The sequence below is a fragment of the Hyperolius riggenbachi genome, chromosome 10 (genome assembly GCF_040937935.1).
Source record: "Hyperolius riggenbachi isolate aHypRig1 chromosome 10, aHypRig1.pri, whole genome shotgun sequence".
NCBI classification, from domain to species: Eukaryota; Metazoa; Chordata; class Amphibia; order Anura; family Hyperoliidae; genus Hyperolius; species Hyperolius riggenbachi.
Genome location: NC_090655.1, coordinates 209,469,363 through 209,494,334, shown reverse-complemented (window position 1 = coordinate 209,494,334; position 24,972 = coordinate 209,469,363). Strand labels below are relative to the sequence as shown.

At 45.2% G+C, this 24,972-nt stretch overlaps 1 protein-coding gene across 2 annotated transcripts; it reads right to left on the bottom strand.

Moving 5' to 3' along the window:
- Positions 1–384: 384 nt before the first annotated feature.
- LOC137534330 (uncharacterized) lies at positions 385–23,340 on the bottom strand. 2 transcript variants are annotated; one of them, XM_068255777.1, is made up of 4 exons: positions 23,192–23,340; positions 17,588–17,760; positions 8,736–8,878; positions 385–3,053 (listed from the first exon to the last, which is right to left on the bottom strand). In XM_068255777.1, the coding sequence occupies exon 4, from the start codon at positions 3,045–3,047 to the stop codon at positions 759–761; it is 2,289 nt and encodes a 762-aa protein (XP_068111878.1). In that variant the 5' UTR covers positions 3,048–3,053; positions 8,736–8,878; positions 17,588–17,760; positions 23,192–23,340; the 3' UTR covers positions 385–758. The 2 variants fall into 2 exon arrangements, with proteins under 2 accessions (XP_068111878.1, XP_068111879.1); XM_068255778.1 differs by having other exon boundaries at positions 17,588–17,721.
- Between the last annotated feature and the right edge of the window lie 1,632 nt (positions 23,341–24,972).

Genomic DNA, 24,972 nt, shown 5'->3' with positions numbered 1-24,972 from the left:
ATTGGTCTACCACGCAGTGAACTCAGTTACTCTGGTCTGTGTACTAGAAGCAATGGCCCAGAACCCAAATGGTGGCAAGGGTGGAAGGGCAGTAGCGTGAATATGTCCATGGACATGCGACGGGGCACAGTGTATATACAAACACACACTTTTTTCCCCTTGTTTTTCCATATATTTCAACAACACTTTTCCCTTTGATGTATATGAGAAAAGAAATATTCCTTTGAAAACGTATTCATTCAATAAACATTTTTATTTTTTTCCGGATAACCTGTATAACTAAGTATACATTCAAGTTTAATTGATATAATAAATATATCAGTAAACAGAAAACAAAAACAAACTCTACAAAGATAATGTAAAGTATTAAAAAAAAAACCTGCAATTGTAATAAAGAATATGTTCTAACAGCATAGTTCAAAACTACATTCAGTAGTATTAAAAAAAACCTGAGACGACAAATGTAAAATGTAACTGGCTCAACTGCGTCAGTCGGGCTCTTCTGCGCATGCATGGAGGGTCCGCGCATGCGCAGAAGAGACCAATTGGCGCAATTGAGCCAGTTACCGGGTCCGCTAGCAGGAGAACGGCGAGGTACTCATCGGTGATTATGGGGCTGGAGGAAGCCCCGGGTAAGTATCAAATCTTTTACATTTGTCATCTCAGGTACACTTTAAGGTGATGTCCCAAACCAAGCTGGCCTTTGCAGTAGTAGCTGTTCAGCTCGGGATTTTTGTAATGTTTGCTGGAAGTGGAAGTTAATCTCTCCTCCACAAGGTACTCTCAGAACCGGCACAAATCTTTAGCATGTCCACTAAAACAGGAGTCAAGAAGTCATATTGTTTGCTTTCATAGACATTCCTTCCATTTGCTGCAACAATTTTCCTTGTCTTGAAGCCGAGCTCTCCACTTTTACCATGCGGATATAGTACAGTAGCTTGTTGCCTGTCTGCATTGTAGTTATTTGCCAAGGCAGCTAGAACAGTTCTTGCCTTGATGCTTTGCATCCCCATACGCATGCTTTTAGGTTGGTGTTTTAGGACAGACCTATGGTATTCCTTAAGCGGCTCTGTGTCACAACACCACGTCAAATGCTTGAAACCATCAAGCAATTCCTTGTCATGCACAATGGATTGTAATCTCTCATAAGCCGGATTCCCAACTTGAAGCCAAACTGCATCATCCTCCTCTGTTTCTGAAAGAGCGACATGGGAGCATTTTTTTTCAGTACCATTTTCCAACCACTCGTGTTCGTTTATTACATGGTGCATGACCGATAACCAGTTGTCTACTAATTTTTCAGCATCGTTATCGCAGCTCAGCACTGACCACCAAAAGTGGTCGATGATTTGGTCAATCCAAGGTCTGAGGGATGCACATGGTTTTTCTTTACTTGCGTCCCTTAATTTTTTGCAGACATTTTTTGCAAAGTGACGCACATCATATTGATGGTCTACATGCCCATATTTCTCTTGCATGGTTTTAGTTATTGACACATGACGGTCTGAAGCAAAGTATATAACATCTAGATTATTGTCTATCATTCGAGACATACATTTCTCAAATGCAAAGTTCTGCATGGCAGACGATGATGAACACTGCATATCTGGCACAATTTCAAAGTCAATGACCTTTTTGGATAACAATTCCATGACTGTATAGATGGAGTATTTGGCACTACGGTCAGTACTACAACCCAGGCCATCGCCGGCAATAGCTACAGCATCATCACCGATTTCCTGAAGCACGTTTTCTTTTTCCCTCTTCCATGCTTTTTGAATAGCAGGAAAACAAATGTTCCTCTGATGAACACGAAATGAATGTTGTGAGAAATGTTGTAATCCAAAAATATTCAACAAATGGGATACTTTTGAAAAATGTTGCCCAGAACATATTATGGAGGCTGATAGCAGTACATTGCCAGCGTGGTATCGCTTTAATTTGGGTTGCGACTCAAAAATTTTGAAACGATGTCCGTTTTCGCACACACCGCGAACAATCACAGCAGACCCTTTGTACTCTTTGTTAATGGTGATCACCTTTTTGTTACAATGTTCATTTTCCAAACATTTTACCTTCAGTAGTAAATCATCCAGACAGGATTCGAAGACAATTAATTTCTTCATCTTTACTAGTTTAGTAAATATATCTGAATGATCCATTTCAGTTTGAGGGGTGTAATCCTGTTGCTCCATAAATTCTGAATTGGTGTAACTAATTTCAAATGGATTATAAGCTGGATCCTTTGATTGAGTCACTACTATTGGTGAAAATTCCTCAAGTAAAGAGTTTGAATAAGAAACGTGTCCCACATCTTTAAAACCTCTACCTGTGGTGCAGACAGCTTCTCGTACATCTGTGGATGCTGTGGTTGAATGCACTCTGTGCGTAGCTTTAGGAAAAGATTGTTTTCTAATTGGTTTTTCAAAGGTCAATGGTAATCTGTTATAACCAGATTGTTGTACATATTGCAATCGGGAGTCCACAACTGGTGTAGAAAAATGTGAGATATAAGAGTGTTCCACATGTTGTGATGTCATCGGAATGACAATTGTGTCTTCTCCTTGTACGTGTATCCAATCCAAACTGTCAGTTTGGCAACTTGCATCTGTAAATGTTTTTGAAGAATCTGTTATTGAACACTTGCAATTTCTACACAAGGTCAAAGTTTCCAACTCTGTATCCTTTTTTTTCGGTCTTCTTTGCTTACCACTAGCCATAACCCACTTCTCGTTTATAAGTAGGTTGTCTGGAACTGAAGGGAAAATCGATGGAATGGCATCTTTCTTTAATTTTCTTTTTAAATTTTTTGTTGTGTAGCAATCAGGAAGGAAATGTACGGAGCACAATCTGAAAAGATCCATAACTTTTCCATCCAGGATTTTCTTTGTCAAGCTGTCTATGTCCGTAAAATTTTGTCCAGTGCATTGCAGCCATTGTTTTATCCCTACACTGTTTTTTGGGAAAACATGAAGGGTTATTCCCTCTTGTCCGGTTTCCGGGTGCCCGGTTTTGTGTGGACAACCTTCTATTATACAGCTAGGCATATTTACCTGTAAAGAAAAAAAAAATTGAAAAAATATGTAATATTGAAATTTTGATCATACAAAGGAGATTTTAGAAATGTGTTTGATAATCTAGATTTTGGATTTTAACGAGTTCACGGCTATGGGGTTTTTACCCTTATGGACCAGAGCAATTTTCACAATTCAGCACTCCTCCCTTTCATTCGCCAATAACTTTATCTCTACCTATCACAACAAAATGATCTACCGTATATACTCGCATATAAGCCAACCCGCATATAAGCCGACCCCCCAACTTTTCCCTGAAAAAACAGGGAAAATTATTGACCCCCATATAAGCCGGGGGTAGGAAATGCTGGATTGGTGAAGCCCCCCAGTGTGTCCCAGTATAGCTAGTATAGTGCCCAGTATGGGTAGGTAGTGCCTCAGTATAGCTAGTATAGTGCCCAGTTTGGCTAGTATAGTGCCCAGTTTAGCTAGTATAGTGCCCAGTATAGCTAGTAAAGTGCCCAGTATAGGTAGGTAGTGTCCAGTATAGCTAGTATAGTGCCCAGTATAGCTAGTAAAGTACCCAGTATAGCTAGTATAGTGCCCAGTATAGCCAGTATAGTGCCCAGTATGGGTAGGTAGTGCCTCAGTATAGCTAGTGTAGTGCCTCAGTATAGCTAGTGTAGTGCCTCAGTATAGCTAGTATAGTGCCCAGTTTAGCTAGTATAGTGCCCCAGTATGGCTAGTATAGTGCCCCAGTATGGCTAGTAAAGTGCCCAGTATAGCGCCCAGTATGGGTAGGTAGTGCCTCAGTATAGCTAGTATAGTGCCCAGTTTAGCTAGTATAGTGCCCAGTTTAGCTAGTATAGTACCCCAGTATGGCTAGTATAGTGCCCCAGTATGGCTAGTAAAGTGCCCAGTTTGGCCAGTATAGTGCCCAGTTTAGCCAGTATAGTGCCCAGTATAGGTAGGTAGTGCCCCAGTATAGCGCTCCCCCCGCTCCCCGCTCCCCCCGCAGCTGCCGCTGCTATTACCTGTTTAGGCAGCGGCCGCTTCCTAATCCGCATTCCCCTTCTGAAGTTGCAGAGTGTATCACAGCAGCGCGCCCGGCGCTGCTGCTGTGACGATGCAGGGTGCAGGAAAGAGTGCGGCTCCCTATAGCGGCGATCTGTATCGCCGTTACCAGGGGAACAGCTCTTTCCTGCCCCCTGCATCGTCACAGCAGCAGCGCCGGGCGAGCTGCTGTAATACACTCTGCAACTTCAGAAAGGGAATGCGGATTAGGAAGCGGCCGCTGCCAAAGCAGGTAATAGCAGCGGCGGCCGCGGGGGGAGCGGACCACCCACCATCCGACCACTAGACCACCAGGGAAGACTCGCATACAAGCCGACCCCCCAACTTTTGACCCCCTTTTTAGGGGTTTCAAAAATTCTGCTTGTATGCGAGTATATACGGTATATTTCATTGATGGCCATGATCTTTGATCAGTGAATGGGAACTGAAACACCATGTGGCGAATCCAGTCACAGTCTATGGCTAAAAGTATTGGAGGCAGAGGATCAGCAGGACAACAATTGGTATTATATAAAAAGTGTACCTGAAAGGAAATTTGGATAAAATGTCAGATCCTTACCCCAGTAGAGGGAAGCCTCTTGATAATCCAGAGGCTTCCCCATCCTCCTCAAGATCGCTGTTTTAGTGCAGGGACCCTCTGAACCTATTACAAGAAAGGCTTGTTGAATAGATTTGCGTAGCCGCACACCTATCCATGTACAAGCATGGCCACACTTCACAGGTGCAAGACAGCTCATGCTTGTGCAGTAGCAAAGAGCCACCTGTACTACTGCACAGGAGTGCGCCATCAGTGTGCATGCACTCATTCACAGACAGACGCATAGCAGTGAAGAAGAAGAGCTTCCTGACGAGCAGCGATGGGCTCAAGAAGTATCGGAGAAGCCTCTGGGGGATCCAGAGGTATTTCTATACTGGAGCTTCTAACTTTGTTTGTTCAGGTTTGCTTTAAATTGAATTAGATATGGATGCCTCCATATCCCTCTCACTTCAGGTGTCCTTTAATTCTACTAATGCAGGAATGTCAAACTCAAATACAAAGTGGGCCAACCTCAATGTCTAATGACCCCTCCCCTATACAGTTCTCTGGGGTCTATTGACCCTCCTCTTCTTATACAGTTCCCTTAGTTTCTATTGGCCCCTTACCTCTCTATACAGTTTTCTGGTATCTAGTGGCCCCCACCCTCCCCTATACAGTTCCCTGGAGTCTACTGAACCCCCCTCCCCTATACTGTTCCCTGGATTCTAGTGGACCATCCTCCTGTATACAGTTCCTTGGTGTCTAGTGGACCTCCCTCCCCAATATGGTTTCCCTCGTGATCTAGGGCTTCACTCTAATGTTGCTTCCCTGGTGGTCTAAAGTGGGCCAAACAAAATGCAAAGTCTCGCCGCCGATCGTTAGAGGCAGGGCTGTGGAGTCGGTACAAAAATCCACCGACTCCTCAGTTTAGGATTCCACCGACTCAGACTCCTCGACTCCTCTAATTTGCATATTACAATCTTGTTGATTGAAAGTATGTAACATGAAATTCGTCTCTTAACCTCCCTGCCGTTATAAAAAATTGCTGCGCACGGCAGGGAGGGTGTTTTTTGGCATTTTTTTTTAGCATGTAGCTAGCCTAGCGCTAGCTACATGCTTCCCCCCTCCCTGCGGCGTCCCCCCGAATGCGCCGATCGCCGCCGGCGCATATACCCATCCGGAAATCCCGTTCTGAACGGGATTACCAGGAGGGCTTCCCCCGTCGCCATGGCGACGGGCGCGATGACGTCACCGACGTCATGACGTCAGAGGGAGTCCCGAACCACCCCTCGACGCTGCCTGGCACTGATTGGCCAGGCAGCGCACGGGTCTCGGAGGGGGGGCACCCTCTGATGCGGCGGGTTGCGGCGAATCGGCGCGGCGATCGTAAGTTACACGCAGCTAGCAAAGTGCTAGCTGCGTGTAACAAAAAAAAATTATGCAAATTGGCCCAGCAGGGCCTGAGGAATCCTCCGCGGCAGGTTACCCCGAGCTGAGCTCGGGATAACCGGCAGGGAGGTTAACTGCCAACGCTTAGGAATTTTAAAAGCCAGCTGAAGTGAGAAGGATATGTAGACTGCCATATTTATTCCCTTTAGACTAAAACTAGTCCTTGGTAAGAGTACTTGTAAAAAGTACAGACTGGAACAAAGAACATCTATCAGGTATATGTAAGAGTGATGTGCAGATACTCTGCAGGGGACTCAGGAGATTCTTCCTCTATTACACATTCTTCATGCACAATCTGAACATCTATCAGGCCCTAAGTAATGTGACTGTGGGTACATGTAAGAGTGATGTGCAGGTACTCTGCAGGAGAATGAGGCGATTCTTCCTCTTACACATTCTTCATGCACGATCTGAACCAGGTTTATTGGTGATAGACAACACCTCTGTGTTCAATGTGCACAACATTCTCAGTGGATTCCCTGCAGCTCTGTGGGGAGTGCATATGTAGAGTATAGTACTACTGTGTAACAAAGTAAACCTGAGATAGATGAAATTAAAGTTTTATACATGCCTGGGGCTTCCTCTAGTCCCCTTCAGGCTAATCAGTCCCTCACTGTCCTCCTCCGCCACCTGGATCTTCTGCTATGAGTTCAGGTACTTGAGGCAGTCTGGCGTAGTGCGCTTGCACACACTCCGCCACCGGGAGCGTAATACACCTGCGCAGCACTATTTCTCAGGTGCAGAATGTTTCTGACTGTGGGAGCGGCACGTGGCCGGACTGCGCTGACTGGCTGAATTACCGGGACTCATAGCAGAAGATCCAGGTGGCGGAGGAGGACAGCGAGGGACTGATTGGCCTGAAGGGGGCTGGAGGAAGCCCCAGGTATGTATAAAACTTTTCTCTTCATCCATCTCAGGTACTATTTAATTCGTAGTCACCAAACCAAATTTTAACAACATATCAAATGATTTGATTTCATGAGCAAAAAGATGCATGCATACATTTGCATAAATGCATGCATACATTTGCATAAATCAGCATCAACGCAGAATTATTTCCATCTTATTGACCATCTCTATTAGTGACACAGCTACACATCAGGCTTTATTCTTACAGCATAGTAGTTATTAGTATATATAAGAGATTCCTGTGTACACATCATATATACTGTACAGTCACAATCAGATATGTATATCTGACTTTAAAAACACGGGGACTGGAGCACACGTAACTAATTTTGATTGGTTTATTTCATTTTTGTGGACTAAGCACAGCTATTACTGTATATATAAATTATTTATGATGACTATTATCTGAGAAATAGAACATTTTATCATATTTTCTATTTTAATTACAGTTTAAATTCATTAGGAGTCTGAGCATTTTTTCCTGACTCCAGGCACCCAAAATTGCTCCGACTCCACGACTCCATAGCCCTGGTTAGAGGGGAAATCAATGAATGGGAATGCAGTCCCTATGTCAATGATCATCGGGATCAATGAGATGCCACAGTAATTCACAAAAAAAAGAAACGTACACGGCCACGCATTACTTCTCGTATGTGTACTAATAGTACGCTCAGGAAGCTAATGAGTGAGGACATCTTGTGGCCAAAAAGTAAAATTACACCTACATACATTTATTTTATAAAAAGACCTACACAATTTAAAATTAACTCTTTACTGCCCAAACTCTCCCATGGTTACATAAAAAATTACTATAATTTAATAATAATAATACAATAATTTAATAATAATAATACATAAGTTGTTACCTTAGCGACTGAACTTTTTTAATATGTATGTCAAAAGGGTATATTACTGTGGGGGTTTTTTTACATTATGGGCTTGTAAATAGTGATGGACGCAAAACTCAAGAAATGCACCTTTATTTCCAAATAAAATATTGGGGTTATACATTGTGATAGGGACATAATTCAGTTCAATAACTGGGAGAAATGGGCACATAAAATGTGTGGGTTTTAATTATGGCAGCATGTATTATTTTAAAACTAAACTGGCCAAAAACTGAGAAATAATGATTTTTTTTTATTCCCCTTAAAATGCAGTTGGAATAAAATAATTCTTAGCAAAAAGTACCACCCAAAGAAAGCCTAACTGGAGCACAAATATATATATATATATATATATATATATATATATATATATATATATATATATATATAGATCATTTCAGTGTGAAAAATACTGATAAAGTTATTAGGGAATGAATGGACGCAGCTCTGAAATGTGAAAATTGCTCTGGTGATTATGGGAAAAAACCCTTGGAGGTGAAGTGGTTAACGATATAAAAAACAAAAGGACACCATCAAAGAATATAGTTCCCTGGTGTCTATTGCCCCCCCCCCCCCATACAGTTCCCTGGTGTCTAGTGGACCTCCCTCCCCTATAGAGTTCCCTGGTGTCTAGTGGTCCTCACTCCCTCCCCAATTTGGTTTGCCTGGTGATCTAGTTCTCCACTCTAATATGGTGGGCTAAAGTGGGCCAAACATAATAAAAAGTGGGGAAACCACTTGTGGGCCAAATTTGAAGGCTCTGTGAGCCAGAGTTTTACGTATATGTACTAATGTAAGTGCGTTGATTTGAGTTATGTTTTAACTATATATAAAAAAAAAATTTACAAAAAAATCACGTTTTACATATTTCAATAAAAGTTATACCTGAAATTTCTATTTGTCTTCTCCTTTGAAAATAAGAAGTTCAGATTTCTTCTCAGAAGTGACGCTTCACAACTCTGAAGATAATCTAGTCAGCATCTGAGAGAACGATGATAGTTGTAATTCCCAATGAAGAGCATGGTAACCTATAGCAACACAAGAGAGTAATCAGCACCATCATGACTCACATACAATGCTAAAACAGCTGTAAACTGTTTTCTACAGGTACAACAGGAGGGCTTTGCATTTCAGTATTTGCTGAAATGTGGATGGGAGTTAGGGTAAAGGTGGCCACACATAATACAATTCGATTTTACGGCAATTCGATAAAAAAAGATCAGATTACCCTAAAAAAAAATCGAAAGCTTTTTTTATTTGAGCAAAAAATCTGATTGGATTTCTCGTTTTTATTCGAGAAAAGTTGATCGGGAATGGTGTATTTTTCGGACCAATTTTTATGGAAATTAAATGGTGTGTGGTAGATTGTCAGTTTATTAATATACACACCCAAGCAATTTTCTCAGAGTTTCCAATCACTTTTATCATAACTGAGGAAAAATCGAACATATGTGTGAGTGGTACATTGGTCAGATTTTTGAAATGTTACAATTAGTCAGAAGAATTGACTGCAATTCTTGAATTGAACAGATATTTAAAAATGTATATGGTGTGTGGCCACCTTAAGTATGATGGTCTGCACAGGAAAGAGAAAACAGGCTTTTCTGAGTATAAGAAATGCTCCATTTTGGAGCGCGTAATCCTTGGAAAGGAAGGTAGAGAGGCTGGGTGTTAGTGTAAGTATGAAGGCCACATGGGAAAGAGATAGTAGTAGTGTATTTTTTCACGTTTGTAAGGAAAATAGAGGAAAGGAGAGTATTATGTGTAGCTAGACTGTGGCAAACATACAGTTTGGTTGCGTCAACCATTCTCCCCCCCAAAAAAACATAAAAAACGCACCTAGGTTTAAAGTAAACCAGAGATCTTAACAACTAAAGATCTGATACTTACCTGGGGCTCCCTCCTGCCCCATAAACACGTCTAAGTCCCACGCCATCCTCCCAGTCTGCCGTTCAGCCGCAATCAGCCCCGGTAACTTGCTCAGTTTATGGGGCGGGAGGAAGCCCTGGGTTCAAATCTTTAGTTGTTAAGATCTCTGGTAAAAGGACACAAACTACTAATCCTAGTACGTCCATGGTGTAGGGGCAACTAATGGATCTTCTCCCCTCAATCATTTTGTCTCCCTTACACCTCGTGTCCCTCTTGTACCTTTTGTGTCCCCCTGTATCATCCTTTGTCCCCTTTTGTATTTCCTTTGTCCCCCTGTGTCCACTGTCTTTTTTGTGTCCCCCTCTGTCCTTCCTATGTCTGCCTGTGTCCACATCTGTCCCCCATGTCCTTCCTGTTTCCACCTCTGTCCTTCCTGTGTCCATCTCGGTCCTTCCTCTGTCCACATCTCCACCTCTGCCCCATGTCCTTCTATGTTCTTCCAGTGCCCCCATGTCCGGATAACTCACTCTGTCCCGGGAGCGGCAGTGCATGCGGAAGTAGCTGAGCCAGCCTTCAGATGACCTGCGGCCAATCAGGCGGGGTCGCTGCCAATCAGTGAGTGCAGTGGTCTCGCCCTCGAGACCATCGGCTCCAGTAATAGTTAAGAGCAATCCCCTGCCTGATTGACCGCAGGTCATCTGAAAGCTGGCTCAGCCACTTCTGCACGCTCCTTCGACACAGGGGGACACTGGGCTCATTAAAATGGTGCAGTGAGGGCAGGGGTCAGCATGTCTGGCAGCAGACACTGCAGAGAGTGTGTGCGTGTGTGTGGTCCCAAATATATTGTTTGGAATATAAGATGCAGGCACTTTTCCCCCCACTTTTGGGGAAGAAAAAGTGCATCTTATGGTCCGAAAAATACGGTATATATACACCTTCGTTTGCTAGTTGTCATACCTCACTAAACTTGCATTAGGGCTGGTTCACATGAGCGGCAAATGCGGTGGCTGTTGGCGGGTGACAAAAGTGGTGTTTAAAGGGAACCTAAACTGAGAAGGATATGGATTTTTCCTTTTAAAATAATACCCGTTGCTGGACTTTCCTGCTGTTCCTGTGTCTCTAATGCTTTCAGCCACAGCCCCTCAACAAGCATGCAGATCAAGTGCTCTGACTAAAGTATGATTAGCTGCATGCTTGTTTCGGGTCTGTGGTTTAGCCACTGCTGCAGCCAAAGAGAACAGCAGGACTGCCAGGCAACTGGTATTGTTTAAAAGGAGACATCCATATCCCTCTCAGTTTAGGTTCCCTTTAACCACTTGAGGACCACAGTCTTTTCGCCCCTTAAGGACCAGAGCCTTTTTCTCCATTCAGACCACTGCAGCTTTCACGGTTTATTGCTCGGTCATACAACCTACCACCTAAAGGAATTTTACCTCCTTTTCTTGTCACTAATACAGCTTTCTTTTGCTGCTATTTGATTGCTGCTGCGAGTTTTAGTTTTTATTATATTCATCAAAAAAGACATGAATTTTGGCAAAAAAATGACTTTTTTAACTTGCTGTGCTGACATTTTTCAAATAAAGTAAAATTTCCTATACATTTGAGCGCGAAAGTTATTCTGCTACATGTCTTTGATAAAAAAAAAAACCATTCAGTGTATATTTATTGGATTGAGTAAAAGTTATAGCGTTTACAAACTATGGTGCCAAAAGTGAATTTTCCCATTTTCAAGCATCTCTGACTTTTCTGCGCACCTGTCAGGTTTCATGAGGGGCTAAAATTCCAGGATAGTACAAATACCCCCCAAATGACCCCATTTTGGAAAGAAGACATCCCAAAGTATTCAGTGAGAGGCATGGTGAGTTCATAGAAGATTTTATTTTTTGTCACAAGTTAGCGGAAAATGACACTTTCTGACAAAAAAAAGAAAAAAAAAAAGTTTCCATTTCTTCTAACTTGCGACAAAAAAAAATTAAATCTGCCACGGACTCACTATGCTCCTCTCTGAATACCTTGAAGTGTCTACTTTCCAAAATGGGGTCATTTGTGGGGTGTGTTCACTGTCCTGGCATTTTGGGGGGTGCCTAATTGTAAGCACCCCTGTAAAGCCTAAAGATGCTCATTGGACTTTTGGCCCCTTAGCGCAGTTAGGCTGCAAAAAAGTGCCACACATGTGGTATTGCCGTACTCAGGAGAAGTAGTATAATGTGTTTTGGGGTGTATTTTTACACATACCCATGCTGGGTGGGAGAAATATCTCCGTAAATGACAATTGTTTTATTTTTTTTACACACAATTGTCTATTTATAGAGATATTTCTCCCACTCAGCATGGGTATGTGGAAAAATACACCCCAAAACACATTATACTACTTCTCCTGAGTACGGCGATACCACATGTGTGGCACTTTTTTGCACCCTAACTGCGCTAAGGGGCCCAAACTTCAATGAGTACCTTTAGGATTTCACAGGTCATTTTGAGAAATTTCGTTTCAAGACTACTCCTCACGGTTTAGGGCCCCTAAAATGCCAGGACAGTATAGGAACCCCACAAATTACCCCATTTTAGAAAGAATACACCCCAAGGTATTCCGTTAGGAGGATGGTGAGTTCATAGAAGATTTTTTTTTTTTGTCACAAGTTAGCGGAAATTGATTTTAATTGTTTTTTTCCACAAAGTGTCATTTTCCGCTAACTTGTGACAAAAAATAAAATCTTCTATGAACTCACCATACTCTTAACGGAATACCTTGGGGTGTCTTCTTTCTAAAATGGGGTCATTTGTGGGGTTCCTATACTGCCCTGGCATTTTAGGGGCCCTAAACCGTGAGGAGTAGTCTTGAAACCAAATGTCGCAAAATGACCTGTGAAATTCTAAAGGTACTCATTGGACTTTGGGCCTCTTAGCGCACTTAGGGTGCAAAAAAGTGCCACACATGTGGTACCGCCGTACTCAGGAGAAGTAGTATAATGTGTTTTGGGGTGTATTTTTACACATACCCATGCTGGGTGGGAGAAATATCTCTGTAAATGACACATTTTTGATTTTTTTTTTACACACAATTGTCCATTTACAGATAGATTTCTCCCACCCAGCATGGGTATGTGTAAAAATACACCACAAAACACATTATACTACTTCTCCTGAGTATGGCGATACCACATGTGTGACACTTTTTTGCAGCCTAGGTGCGCTAAGGGGCCCAACGTCCTATTCACAGGTCATTTTGAGGCATTTGTTTTCTAGACTACTCCTCACGGTTTAGGGCCCCTAAAATGCCAGGGCAGTATAGGAACCCCACAAGTGACCCCATTTTAGAAAGAAGACACCCCAAGGTATTCCGTTAGGGGTATGGTGAGTTCATAGAAGATTTTATTTTTTGTCACGAGTTAGTGAAAAATGACACTTTGTGAAAAAAACAATAAAAATCCAATTTCCGCTAACTTTTGACAAAAAATAAAATCTTCTATGAACCCATCATACACCTAACAGAATACCTTGGGGTGTCTTCTTTCTAAAATGGGGTCACTTGTGGGGTTCCTATACTGCCCTGGCATTTTACGGGCCCAAAACTGTGAGTAGTCTGGAAACCAAATTTCTCAAAATGACTGTTCAGGGGTATAAGCATCTGCAAATTTTGATGACAGGTGGTCTATGAGGGGGCAAATTTTGTGGAACCGGTCATAAGCAGGGTGGCCTCTTAGATGACAGGATGTTTTGGGCCTGATCTGATGGATAGGAGTGCTAGGGGGGTGACAGGAGGTGATTGATGGGTGTCTCAGGGGGCGGTTAGAGGGGAAAATAGATGCAATCAATGCACTGGGGAGGTGATCGGAAGGGGGTCTGAGGGGGATCTGAGGGTTTGGCCAAGTGATCAGGAGCCCACACAGGGCAAATTAGGGCCTGATCTGATGGATAGGTGTGCTAGGGGGTGACAGGAGGTGATTGATGGGTGTCTCAAGGTGTGATTAGAGGGGGGAAATAGATGCAAGCAATGCACTAGCGAGGTGATCAGGGCTGGGGTCTGAGGACGTTCTGAGGTGTGGGCGGGTGATTGGGTGCCCGCAAAGGGCAGATTAGGGTCTAATCTGATGGGTAACCGTGACAGGTGGTGATAGGGGGTGATTGATGGGTAATTAGTGGGTGTTTAGAGGAGAGAAGAGATGTAAACACTGCACTTGGGAGGTGATCTGATGTCGGATCTGCGGGCGATCTATTGATGTGGGTGGGTGATCAGATTGCCCGCAAGGGGCAGGTTAGGGGCTGATTGATGGGTGGCAGTGACAGGGGGTGATTGATGGGTGGCAGTGACAGGGGGTGATTGATAGGTGATTGACAGGTGATCAGTGGGTTATTACAGGGAATAACAGATGTAAATATTGCACTGGCGAATTGATAAGGGGGGGTCTGAGGGCAATCTGAGCGTGTGGGCGGGTGATTGGGTGCCCGCAAGGGGCAGATTAGGGTCTAATCTGATGGGTAACAGTGACAGGTGGTGATAGGGGGTGATTGATGGGTAATTAGTGGGTGTTTAGAGGAGAGAAGAGATGTATACACTGCACTTGGGAGGTGATCTGATGTCGGATCTGCGGGCGATCTATTGGTGTGGGTGGGTGATCAGATTGCCCGCAAGGGGCAGGTTAGGGGCTGATTGATTGGTGGCAGTGACAGGGGGTGATTGATGGGTGGCAGTGACAGGGGGTGATTGATAGGTGATTGACAGGTGATCAGTGGGTTATTACAGGGAATAACAGATGTAAATATTGCACTGGCGAATTGATAAGGGGGGGTCTGAGGGCAATCTGAGCGTGTGGGCGGGTGATTGGGTGCCCGCAAGGGGTAGATTAGGGTCTAATCTGATGGGTAACAGTGACAGGTGGTGATAGGGGGTGATTGATGGGTAATTTGTGGGTGTTTAGAGGAGAGAAGAGATGTAAACACTGCGCTTGGGAGGTGATCTGATGTCGGATCTGCGGGCGATCTATTGGTGTGGGTGGGTGATCAGATTGCCAGCAAGGGGCAGGTTAGGGGCTGATTGATGGGTAGCAGTGACAGGGGGTGATTGACGGGTGATTGACGGGTGATTGACAGGTGATTGACAGGTGAGCAGGGGGGATAGATGCATACAGTACACGGGGGGGGGGGGGGTCTGGGGAGAATCTGAGGGGTGGGGGGGTGATCAGGAGGGGGCAGTGGGCAGGGGGGGGGGATAAAAAAAAAATAGCGTTGACAGATAGTGACAGGGAGTGATTGATGGGTGATTAGGGGGGTGACTGGGTGCAAACAGTGGTCTGGGGGGTGGGCAGGGGGGGTCTGAGGGGTGCTGTGGGCGATCAGGGGGCAGGGGGGGGGGGAAATCAGTGTGCTTGGGTGCAGACTAGGGTGGCTGCAGCCTGCCCTGGTGGTCCCTCGGACACTGGGACCACCAGGGCAGGAGGCAGCCAGTATAATAGGCTTTGTATACATTACAAAGCCTATTATACATACGTGCAGCGGCGATCCGGGTGCTAGTAACCCGCCGGCGCTTCCGAACGGCCGGCGGGTTACTACGAGCGGTGGGCGGAGCGAGTCCCCGGCGGCTGATCGCGTCACGAATGACGCGATCGCCGCATAGCCACTCCCGCAGCCGCCCCCGCCGGTGGGCGTATTGCGGTCGTTTGGGCCCGGACTTTGCCGCCGCCCATCGGCTGGGGGCGGTCCTCAAGTGGTTAAAGGGATACTGTAGGGAGGGGTTGGGGGAAAATTAGTTGAACTTACCCGGGGCTTCTAACGGTCCCCCGCAGACATCCTGTGCCCGCGCAGCCAATCTCCGATGCTCTGGCCCCGCCTCCGATTCACTTCTGGAATTTCCGACTTTAAAGTCTGAAAACCACTGTGCCTGCATTGTCATGTCCTCAATCCCGCTGATGTCACCAGGAGTTTACTGCGCAGACACAGACCATACTGGGCCTGCGCAGTACACTCCTGGTGACATCAGCGGGATCGAGCACACGGCAACGCAGGCGCATTGGTTTTCAGACTTTAGAGTCTAAAATTCCTGAAGTGAATCGGAGGCGGGGCCAGAGCATCGGTGACTGGCTGCGCGGGCACAGGAAGTCTGCAGGGGACCATTAGAAGCCCCGGGTAAGTTCAACTCATTTTCCCCCCGACCCCCCTACAGTGTCCCTTTAAGCATTATCGACTGCCGTTCCATTCAAATGAATGACAATGATGGCAGTCGGCATTGTTCATATAAACCTTGCGGTAGATCACTTTATCTTGTCTTGTCCTGGATGCTACATGTGTCCTGCAATCGGGAACAGAAATGCATTTAGCATTGGCTAAACAGGTCCCCCACCAGCCTTACCTTCTAAACCAGCCCTTAGATATTTGTCCTAGTTTAGTACTATCTGGCTTTATTTCCTTATAATACCAAAAGGAGTAGGTAGCCTGATTTCAAAATAGTATTAGGTAGCTAAAGGTACACACAGATGAATAAACATTTGAGATCAACAGGGATCAACAGGGATATGTGAGGGAGTAGGCTGGTGTTGTACTTTGTTCTCTGGTTGAACTCGATGGACGTATGTCTTTTTTCAACCAAAATAACTATGTAACTATGATATCCACCGGGCGCCGGCTTGTGGATTGTGTGAGCCTCAGTGCACAGTGCAACACAAAACAGACAGTTTTTGTCCATTTTGTTGAATTGCAAAAACTGACAGTCCAAGAGCCTATTAATAGGATCTGTTCAAACTTGTCGGTCCATAATGGATCTGGTGCGCTGATCACAATGCAAAAATCCAACCTCCATGAAAATTGCAGACAGCGGATGCGTTTCCCACTGAAGCAACTGGACTACAACGCACCACCGTTGGCAATCTGGCTGGATCTGAATCGAGCCTTACAGAAAGGCTGAGCAGACACAGCAGAGAGATTCATGGGCATACATGCAATCCAAGACATTTTGAACCGCGTTTTCCCACAATGCTTACAGCAACTACTGCTTCACACAGCAGTTCTGAAATGTGCACGAAGAGGGTGCATGGAGTGGATAAAGTATGCACCATTTGCCTCGCAAGAGAGCTGTATTGGGACTGAACTGGACACACAGAGGGGTTGATGGGACACAATACGCGGTAACGCAGTGTAGATTAATCTTATACAGTGTTCTCCCCAGGACCTATTAAGGGGGCAGGCCGCCCGGCTGTTTTGAAACCCCGTCCGGGTGCTCCAAGGCCCGCCCGCATCACATGCTCATGTGCGCTGCCGTCTGCTCGCATGGAGCGGGTCTCCCTCTGAATTGCAATCCCTAGTTCCGGCTGCGCTGCCCTACTGGCGCCTGTAGAGTTGTCATATCTTAAGATCAGCGGCAGCCTCCTTGATGTAGTAGCGCTTGTCCACAGCACCCTGTCCTGCCACTGTGCTAGAACACTGTGACCCACTTCCTCAGCCCGCTGGTGCCCGGCTTCTGATCGCAGTACGGCTTCACGCTGAGTATCTTCACAGCCATGATCGGCTGCGAGGAGTATACACTTGCTGCAGGCAGCCCAGGGGAGCACTGGCCAGGCCACTGTACGGACAGGAGGGTGGGTGAGAGTACTGGAGGGGACCGGAGGATGTGCTCCCTAGTTCCGGCTGCGCTGCATCATATAGCGCATTACTGCACATCACTTCTCTCCCATATCCCTGCGGCAGCAATCTAAAGATCGGACAGAACTCTACAGGCGGGCAGCGCAGCCGGAACTAGGGAGCATTATTAGTGTATTAGTGTATGGCCACCTTAAGAATAAATAAAAAATCAATATATTAAAAATAAACTAATAAAAATTAAAATAAGAAAAATAATTCAAACATTTTTTTATAAACTTATATTAACATTTTGATACCTTTTATTTTAGTACGGTCGCACTTAAAGCATATCTCCGTGTTCAGCAACATAGGAGCGGGTCAGCACACCATGGCATCCGGTACTGAGCGTGTGTAATTCTACAGATGCTTGGGAGCGCACAGGTATACGTGCCTGAGGAGGATTTAAATCAATTTAATTGGTACAGGTACCCTTTAGGAGAAAAAAAGAACAAAGAAAGTATATAGTATTGTAAGAAAGTCTATCTAGGAATATTTTTGGGGATACAATTATTTTTCTCCTCTGCTGGCAGCTGAAAAACTACCATGAATCATTCAGTAACAGCACCTGAGATAACACACAGCAGATTTCACAAGTATGTGTTAATTTATGCACTAATCTATGTGTAAAATGAACACATCTTAATGCTACTGAGTCATGAGGTAACATGATAGCAATGCACAGCTAAGAAAATGAGATAAAGCAGGCATTAAAGCATACCTGACCTGAGGCAAAGCTACCAAACGTTACCAAAATGCAAGATTTTTAGGAGGATCCCAAAATAAGTTCACATGTATACTATACTATAAAAGTAAAATGGAGTTGTCTTACCTCATCGGAAGGATCGACAGCAACATTTGGAAAAGTATTTTTTATTTTATTCGAGAATGATTAAAATGATGACAATGCGTTTTGCGTGTCTCTTCCCACTTCATCAGGTCAATAAAACAGGCAGATGCCTTATTGCTGAGCTGTGTAGATGTGGGTGCCTCTGTAGACTTTTCCAAATGTTTCCCCCGATCCTTCGGATGAGGAAAGACACTTCTAACCTTTACTTTTACAATATAGTATACATGTGAATTTATTTTGGGTGCCTCCTAAAAATCTTGTTGAATTACCTAGTACATCTCCTAAGGAGGGGATAGTTCCTATCACTTGTAGTTTACCTGGAGTTAGGAAAGACCCAAGGAGGGCTACCATCCAGGTCCTTGAAGACTCAGAACTCGGGGACGGTAATTTCCCCATTGGCACATACTGTGGTTGCAGGATCTGCAGTCCATCAACCCATCCTTGTGAGAATAATACACCCATATTCCTGTCCTATTACACCTGACCTGCGTACATTTGAAATCGGCGCCGGTAGACTTGGGCGCAGGACACAGCCGGTATATGGCTGATCCTGCTTCTGCACAAATCCGGGCCGTATTAATTATTATTACCCCTCCAGGCCGCTATGGATAATGGGGGAATGAAATAATTCGGCTTCCAGCGATTGCTGGAGGCCAAATTATTGTGTTTTTTAAGCAACTTCCGCTCCGTCTTCTGACGGCGCTGACGTTACTCACTGAGCGCCGCTATAGACTGATTCCCATTACAGTCTATGGCGGTGCTGGCTGCATCCAAATCTAGCAGCGCTGAAAAGCACTGCTCCGCCTGACCTAATGGTACTGGCCTCATCAGGCTCCTGGTTTGCCCTTATTCTACAGGCACCAAGATTCCGAACTCAGGAACCTAAGTGACCTGAAATTCCAGATACTTCCAAACATAAGCACAGGGATATGTTCATGCTGAATCCAAATACCTCTGTGCATTGTCCGTTCCTCTCTTCATTCCTCCCCCCCTCGCGTCCCTGAGTAGTTCTGAAGAACAGGGCACCCATACTGGGCTCACGCTTATGCAGTATGTATGCACTGCTCTTCTGAACAACTTAGGGAGGCTAGTAGTTCTGAAGGCTTACCGAGGAGCACCAAAGATGGAGTAGGTTGAATCACTTCAACCGAGATATGCACAACCTTGGAGGTTTATGACAGTTTACTTCTGCTGAATATTTTATTTATGTTCCACTTATTTGAGGCTGACATATTGCCACCTTCAAAAATTCAAAATATGGTCTAGATCAGGCATGGGCAAACTCGGCCCTCCAGCTGTTACGGAACTACAAGTCCCACAATGCATTTGCCTTTGAGTCATGATTGTGGCTGCCAGACTCCTGCAATGCATTGTGGGACTTGTAGTTCCGTAACAGCTGTAGGGCCAAGTTTGCCCATGCCTGGTCTAGATAATGGTCGTACCAGCTGACTTTTTGATTCGGAATGAGCTGCAGTGAATAATCAAGACAGATTTGTACATGGTTGTGGTTCTCAGGGCTTTGACCTCTAGAGATGGTGGAGCTGGTATGGCTGAGGTGACCCAGAGAGAGTCCATAGGGGAATTCCACTAAAGTGATTGGGCGGACAGCACCCTCTCGAACTGCTAGGTTTCAGATAGGTTGTAGTAATAATACACTGGCACAATTCGGCCAATCAAAATGCTTCAAGTTGTAGACGTTGCTGTAATTGGAGTACTGTTCATGCTAGCTCAATTTAACCACACTAGCTCCGAGATGGTAAAAGAAGTGTGGGCGTGACCTGCATTACCTACCTAGGGGAGGCTCGTCTCTTGCTAATTAGCAATACCTACCTATCGGAAGGCTTCTCCCTAGCCCCTGCATCGGTATGGCACCCACCATACTCCCCAGGCAGAAATGCAGCTGCCGTACTTTGAAGTTTCCGGCAGTGCAGTGTGCCCCCGACTGGCACAATGCATGATGGAAGATGTACTAACATCGCAGGACAACATCTCCTGGAATGCATTGCAGTCGTCAGAGGCACAGGTTGAATCCGTAGCACCTGAGGTTCTTCCTGGGGGAGATGGAGGATTCCATACTGATGGTGGCTAAGGAGCAGCCCTACATAGGAAAGTATTGTTGATAACCCCAATAGCCCAATCTATTATGAACCACCCTTATGGGAGGTTCATAATATCATTTTATATATTTTTGTATATAGGTGCTTGGGTCTAGGGTTGAGCTTTCGGATCGGCACAGTTCCGAAGCTCCGCATAGGAATTCAACGGTTTCAAGTAAAATCAGGAAACTCGTAATTTACACTGTTCATGGTACCATATTCTGTACCGAAAACTGGCTTCAGAAACAAGAATTTTCAGCATTAACATGGCTAAAATTGGCTTCTAAAACAAAAATTTGCAGCACATATTGAGGTCAACAAAATGGCCGCCAGGGATTCCCTGGTCCTCTGAAGCCACACTAAAGTGGCAGAATGAGTGGTTTTTCACATGAATGTGGGGTCCAGGGGACAAGGGCATCCCCGGGGATTACCCAGCGGCCATTTTGTTGTTGTCACCGTTTGCCAAAAGTTCTTGTTTCAGAAGACAATTTTCGTGTTGCCAGCAAAATGTCTGCAGAACACGAAAATCAGAACTCGAAATTCTGAAGTTGCCTGTGGAAAACGAATTCCAACAAAATCTAAATTTGGCAGTTCCGATCAACCCTACTTGGGTCCCTTTAAATGACCACTATGATGAATAAAATGTATGAAGCATGTGTACACATTTAATTAAGCTGCATATTTGTCCAAGAGAAAATTGCAAAGTTAATGGCTTATTTCCAATGTAGCAGTCACTTATAGTCATTATTATTATAATCTGATGGCTCTAAACTTCTTTCTGACAGGTTTTGGACTAGTCCACCTCCTCAAGGGGGATTCTCATGGTTTCCTTTATGTTGTTCAAAACTCATCTCTGGCAAATACTTAAAGGAAACATCAGACGAAGTAATAAAAAACAGGGGCTGGAGGAAGCCTCAGGTAAGTAAATCTGTTTTTATTACTTCGCCTGATGTTTCCTTTAAAGTAAAATTGCGGCTGGCCTGCTTGCTCGTTTGCCCCTATACTGACAGCTGGGCTGTGTTATGCTTTTCAGGGAGTGATTTTGGAAGTAAAGGAAACCTTGAGAATCCCCCATGAGCAAAAGTACTATTCCAAATCCTGTCAGTAAAGGGTTCAGTAAAGTTATAATACCTACTGTAACTGACAGCTACATATGAAGTTGGTAACTTGCAGTGCATTTACTCCGGATCAAATGCATGTACTTGTGTATATTTTAGGATTTGTAGATTTTCATCATAGCACTCCAGCAAACCTGTGCTGGCCAGGGAACAAAAAGTTAGATACTTACCTACGTAGAAAGAAGCTTCTGGATAGTTCAGAGGCTTCACATATCTTCCTGAACACCACTGCTGCCGGACCCTCCGACAGTTTGCAGCCATGCTTCCCTTTGTGAACGTGACAGTACCTGTGCGAGCACTGCTGCACCTACAGAGTGGTATGAAGCCGCTTGTGGACTGGGATCGCAGCCACAAGAAAATATCCATCAAGCTATTGTGGAATATGTTCAGAGGGTCCCCACTTGGCAACAGAGGGGGCGAGGAGGACATAGGAATCCGCTGGACTTTCCAGCCAGAAGCTTAAAGGAAATATAAAGCAAAATGTGCTGCCCCATGATACTTACCCGGGGCTTCCTCCTGCGCCTTGCAGCCGACATGTCCCACGCAGCACCTCCGCTCGCAGCCCCCAGCTGATGCAGAGGCCGACCTCCTCTCATGTGCCTGCGCGAGTGCCGCTGTCAATCAAGTCCACGTTGTCCGCAGTGTACTGCGCAGTACACTGCGGACGTGGACTTGATTGACAGCAGCGCTTCACGCAGGCACCGTTAGGATGACCTCGAAGTCGGCTTCTGCCCCGGCAGGGACCCTGGGCTGGCGGCTTGCGAGCGGGGATGCTACGAAGGATATGTCAGCTCCAAAAGGGCTGGAGGAAGCCCCGGGTAAGTATATCATGGGGCAGCACATTTTGCTTCATGTTTCCTTTAAAAGAAACCTGTAAGAAAAAAAAAAACTTGCCCCAAATGAATAATCAACCTTCTCTACTGGCCCGTTCCAGCACTGTCCCATTCACAAATCTGCTCGTCGATGGCTCACGCATGCGCAGTATCACGGACCTGCTCAAGCTTCGACAGAAAAAGCTGAGCCTGATCCAGTCCATGATACAGCACATGCCACTTTTGCAGTAGCAAGGACCCGATCGGGCTCGGTTTTCCCCCTGAACCCTAACTAGGTCCATTACACTGCGCAAGCGCAGTGTGGCCTCACTTGAGGGGTTTCAGCAGTGGAACAGCCACTGGAAGACAGGGAAGCCTCTGGAGGACCCAGATGCTTCCCCCTCTTGAGGTAAGTGAGGTGAGGTTCTCCCAGGTTTGATTTAACCTCTACCTATGTGTCTCACTTTTTTGTCCCCCTGCAGGTTCCGGTTCACTATTAAGATTTTTGGCTTAGCTCCACTGATAATCGTTTACAAAGTATTTCTTTACCCCCTAACAGCTTCCTGGTCAGCACACTGTTAAACTGTAATATCACCCACGTTAGCCATATGGAAACATGGACATTACCTTGCACATTCAGTTGTAACTGACAGCAACTGGTATATTTCAGTTCTGACAAAATATTGTCAGAACTGGAAGGGATCAATGTAAGAAGAAAATGGTGAGCCTCTGAGAGGATTTGACGGCGAGGTAAGTATGTAATATTCATTTGCAGTTACTTCATGTGTTTATTGTAAATAATTTTCCTCGCTTCAGGTTCCCTTTAAGTGAATGCAGCAGCTTGAGGTTCTAATCTTGTAACGGAAAAGAAGCAAGTGAACCCCATAGGCAACACCCCACAGTAATAAACTGTCGCATTGTTATTCCTGATACCGTCTATCATAATTGCACACACAGCAGATTCCCTTTCACTAAACAATCATCTTACATTTTATCTTTGGCGCCTGTGGTGCGTTTACGGCTACTTCCGGGTGCCCTAATGTCGCCTATTCAATCCTTCTTCCTCTTTCAGCTGGGCGACGGAGTCGCATCTAGTCGCTATCGAGAGAGTAAGTCCGTGATACAATAACTTCCCGTCAGGTCCTCAGTGCTGGTGCGATAGCCGCCATCTTGTTGTAGCCCAACATAGCAGTCAGGAGGAGCTGTAATAGTATGCAAGAAACTTCCTGATGCGGGTGTTGGGCTGGAGACAAAAGGTATTAATGTCTGCTAATTACGAGATCAGAATTAGGATGATAGAAAGCGGTGCAGCACTCTCTGTGGGCTGGATGGGGAACCCCAACAAATGATCATCTTTCTGCTATTCCTCTAATCTGTATATGGGAACTGCACTGGGGAAGCATTGATGTGACGGGGGATAAGCTCTAAAGAGATAATTGATTTGCCACTACAGAAAATAATATGGGCACTGGTCTAGTTTAGGGGACCCAGAGGGAAACCTCATAGATAGAGTGACCATTTTTTTTGTTGGTTCAACCTGGGAGGGGGGGGGGGGGGGGGGGGGTAACAAACATGTCAGCACAAAATAAACGCACTGTGGGCAAACATGTCAGCACAAGATAAACGCGCTGCGGGCAACATGTCAGCACAAAATAAACGCACTGCGGGCAACATGTCAGCACAAAATAAACGAATGTGGGCAAATATGTCAGCACAAAATAAACGCACTGTGGGCAACGGGGCAACGTCAGTACAAAATGAATGCACTGAGGGCAACATGTCAGCACAAAATAAACACACTGCGGGCAACATGTCAGCACAAAATAAACGCACTGCGGGCAACATGTCAGCACAAAATAAACACACTGCGGGCAACATGTCAGCACAAAATAAACGCACCGTGGGCAACATGTCAGCACAAAATAAACGCACCGCGGGCAACATGTCAGCACAAAATAAACGCACTGCGGGCAAACATTTCACTAGAAAATAAACGCACTGCGGGCAAACATTTCCCAAGAAAATAAACATACTGCGGGCAAACATTTCACCAGAAAATAAACGCACTGCGGGCAAACATTTCACCAGAAAATAAACGCACTGCGGGCAAACATGTCACCAGAAAATAAACGCACTGCGGGCAAACATGTCACCAGAAAATAAACGCACTGCGGGCAAACATGTCACCAGAAAATAAACGCACTGCGGGCAAACATGTCACCAGAAAATAAACGCACTGCAGGCAAACATGTCACCAGAAAATAAACGCACTGCGGGCAAACATGTCACCAGTAAAAATAAACGCACTGCGGCCAAACATTTCGCCAGAAAATAAACGCACTGCGGGCAAACATGTCACCAGTAAATAAACGCACTGCGGGCAAACATGTCACCAGAAAATAAACGCACTGCGGGCAAACATGTCACCAGAAAATAAACGCACTGCGGGCAAACATTTCAACAGAAAATAAATGCAATGGGGGCAAACATGTCACCAGAAAATAAACGCAATGGGGGCACAGTTCACCTGGAAAAACAAGCATTTACTCACCTGGCAGAATTCTCCTCTGGCGCGCTGCTCCTGGGACCGTCTTGTTCCTCCTGCAGTCTCCCGCGCTCGGAGTGCAGGGCTACGGCAAGATGGCGCCCGAAGCCCTGTACTGGAGACACAAATAATCTCCAGTACAGGGCTTCGGCAGCCATCTTGCCGTAGCCCTGCTCGCCTGCCGGTGTCGGAACAGACACCGGAAGACTAAGGAGGGTGGAGCG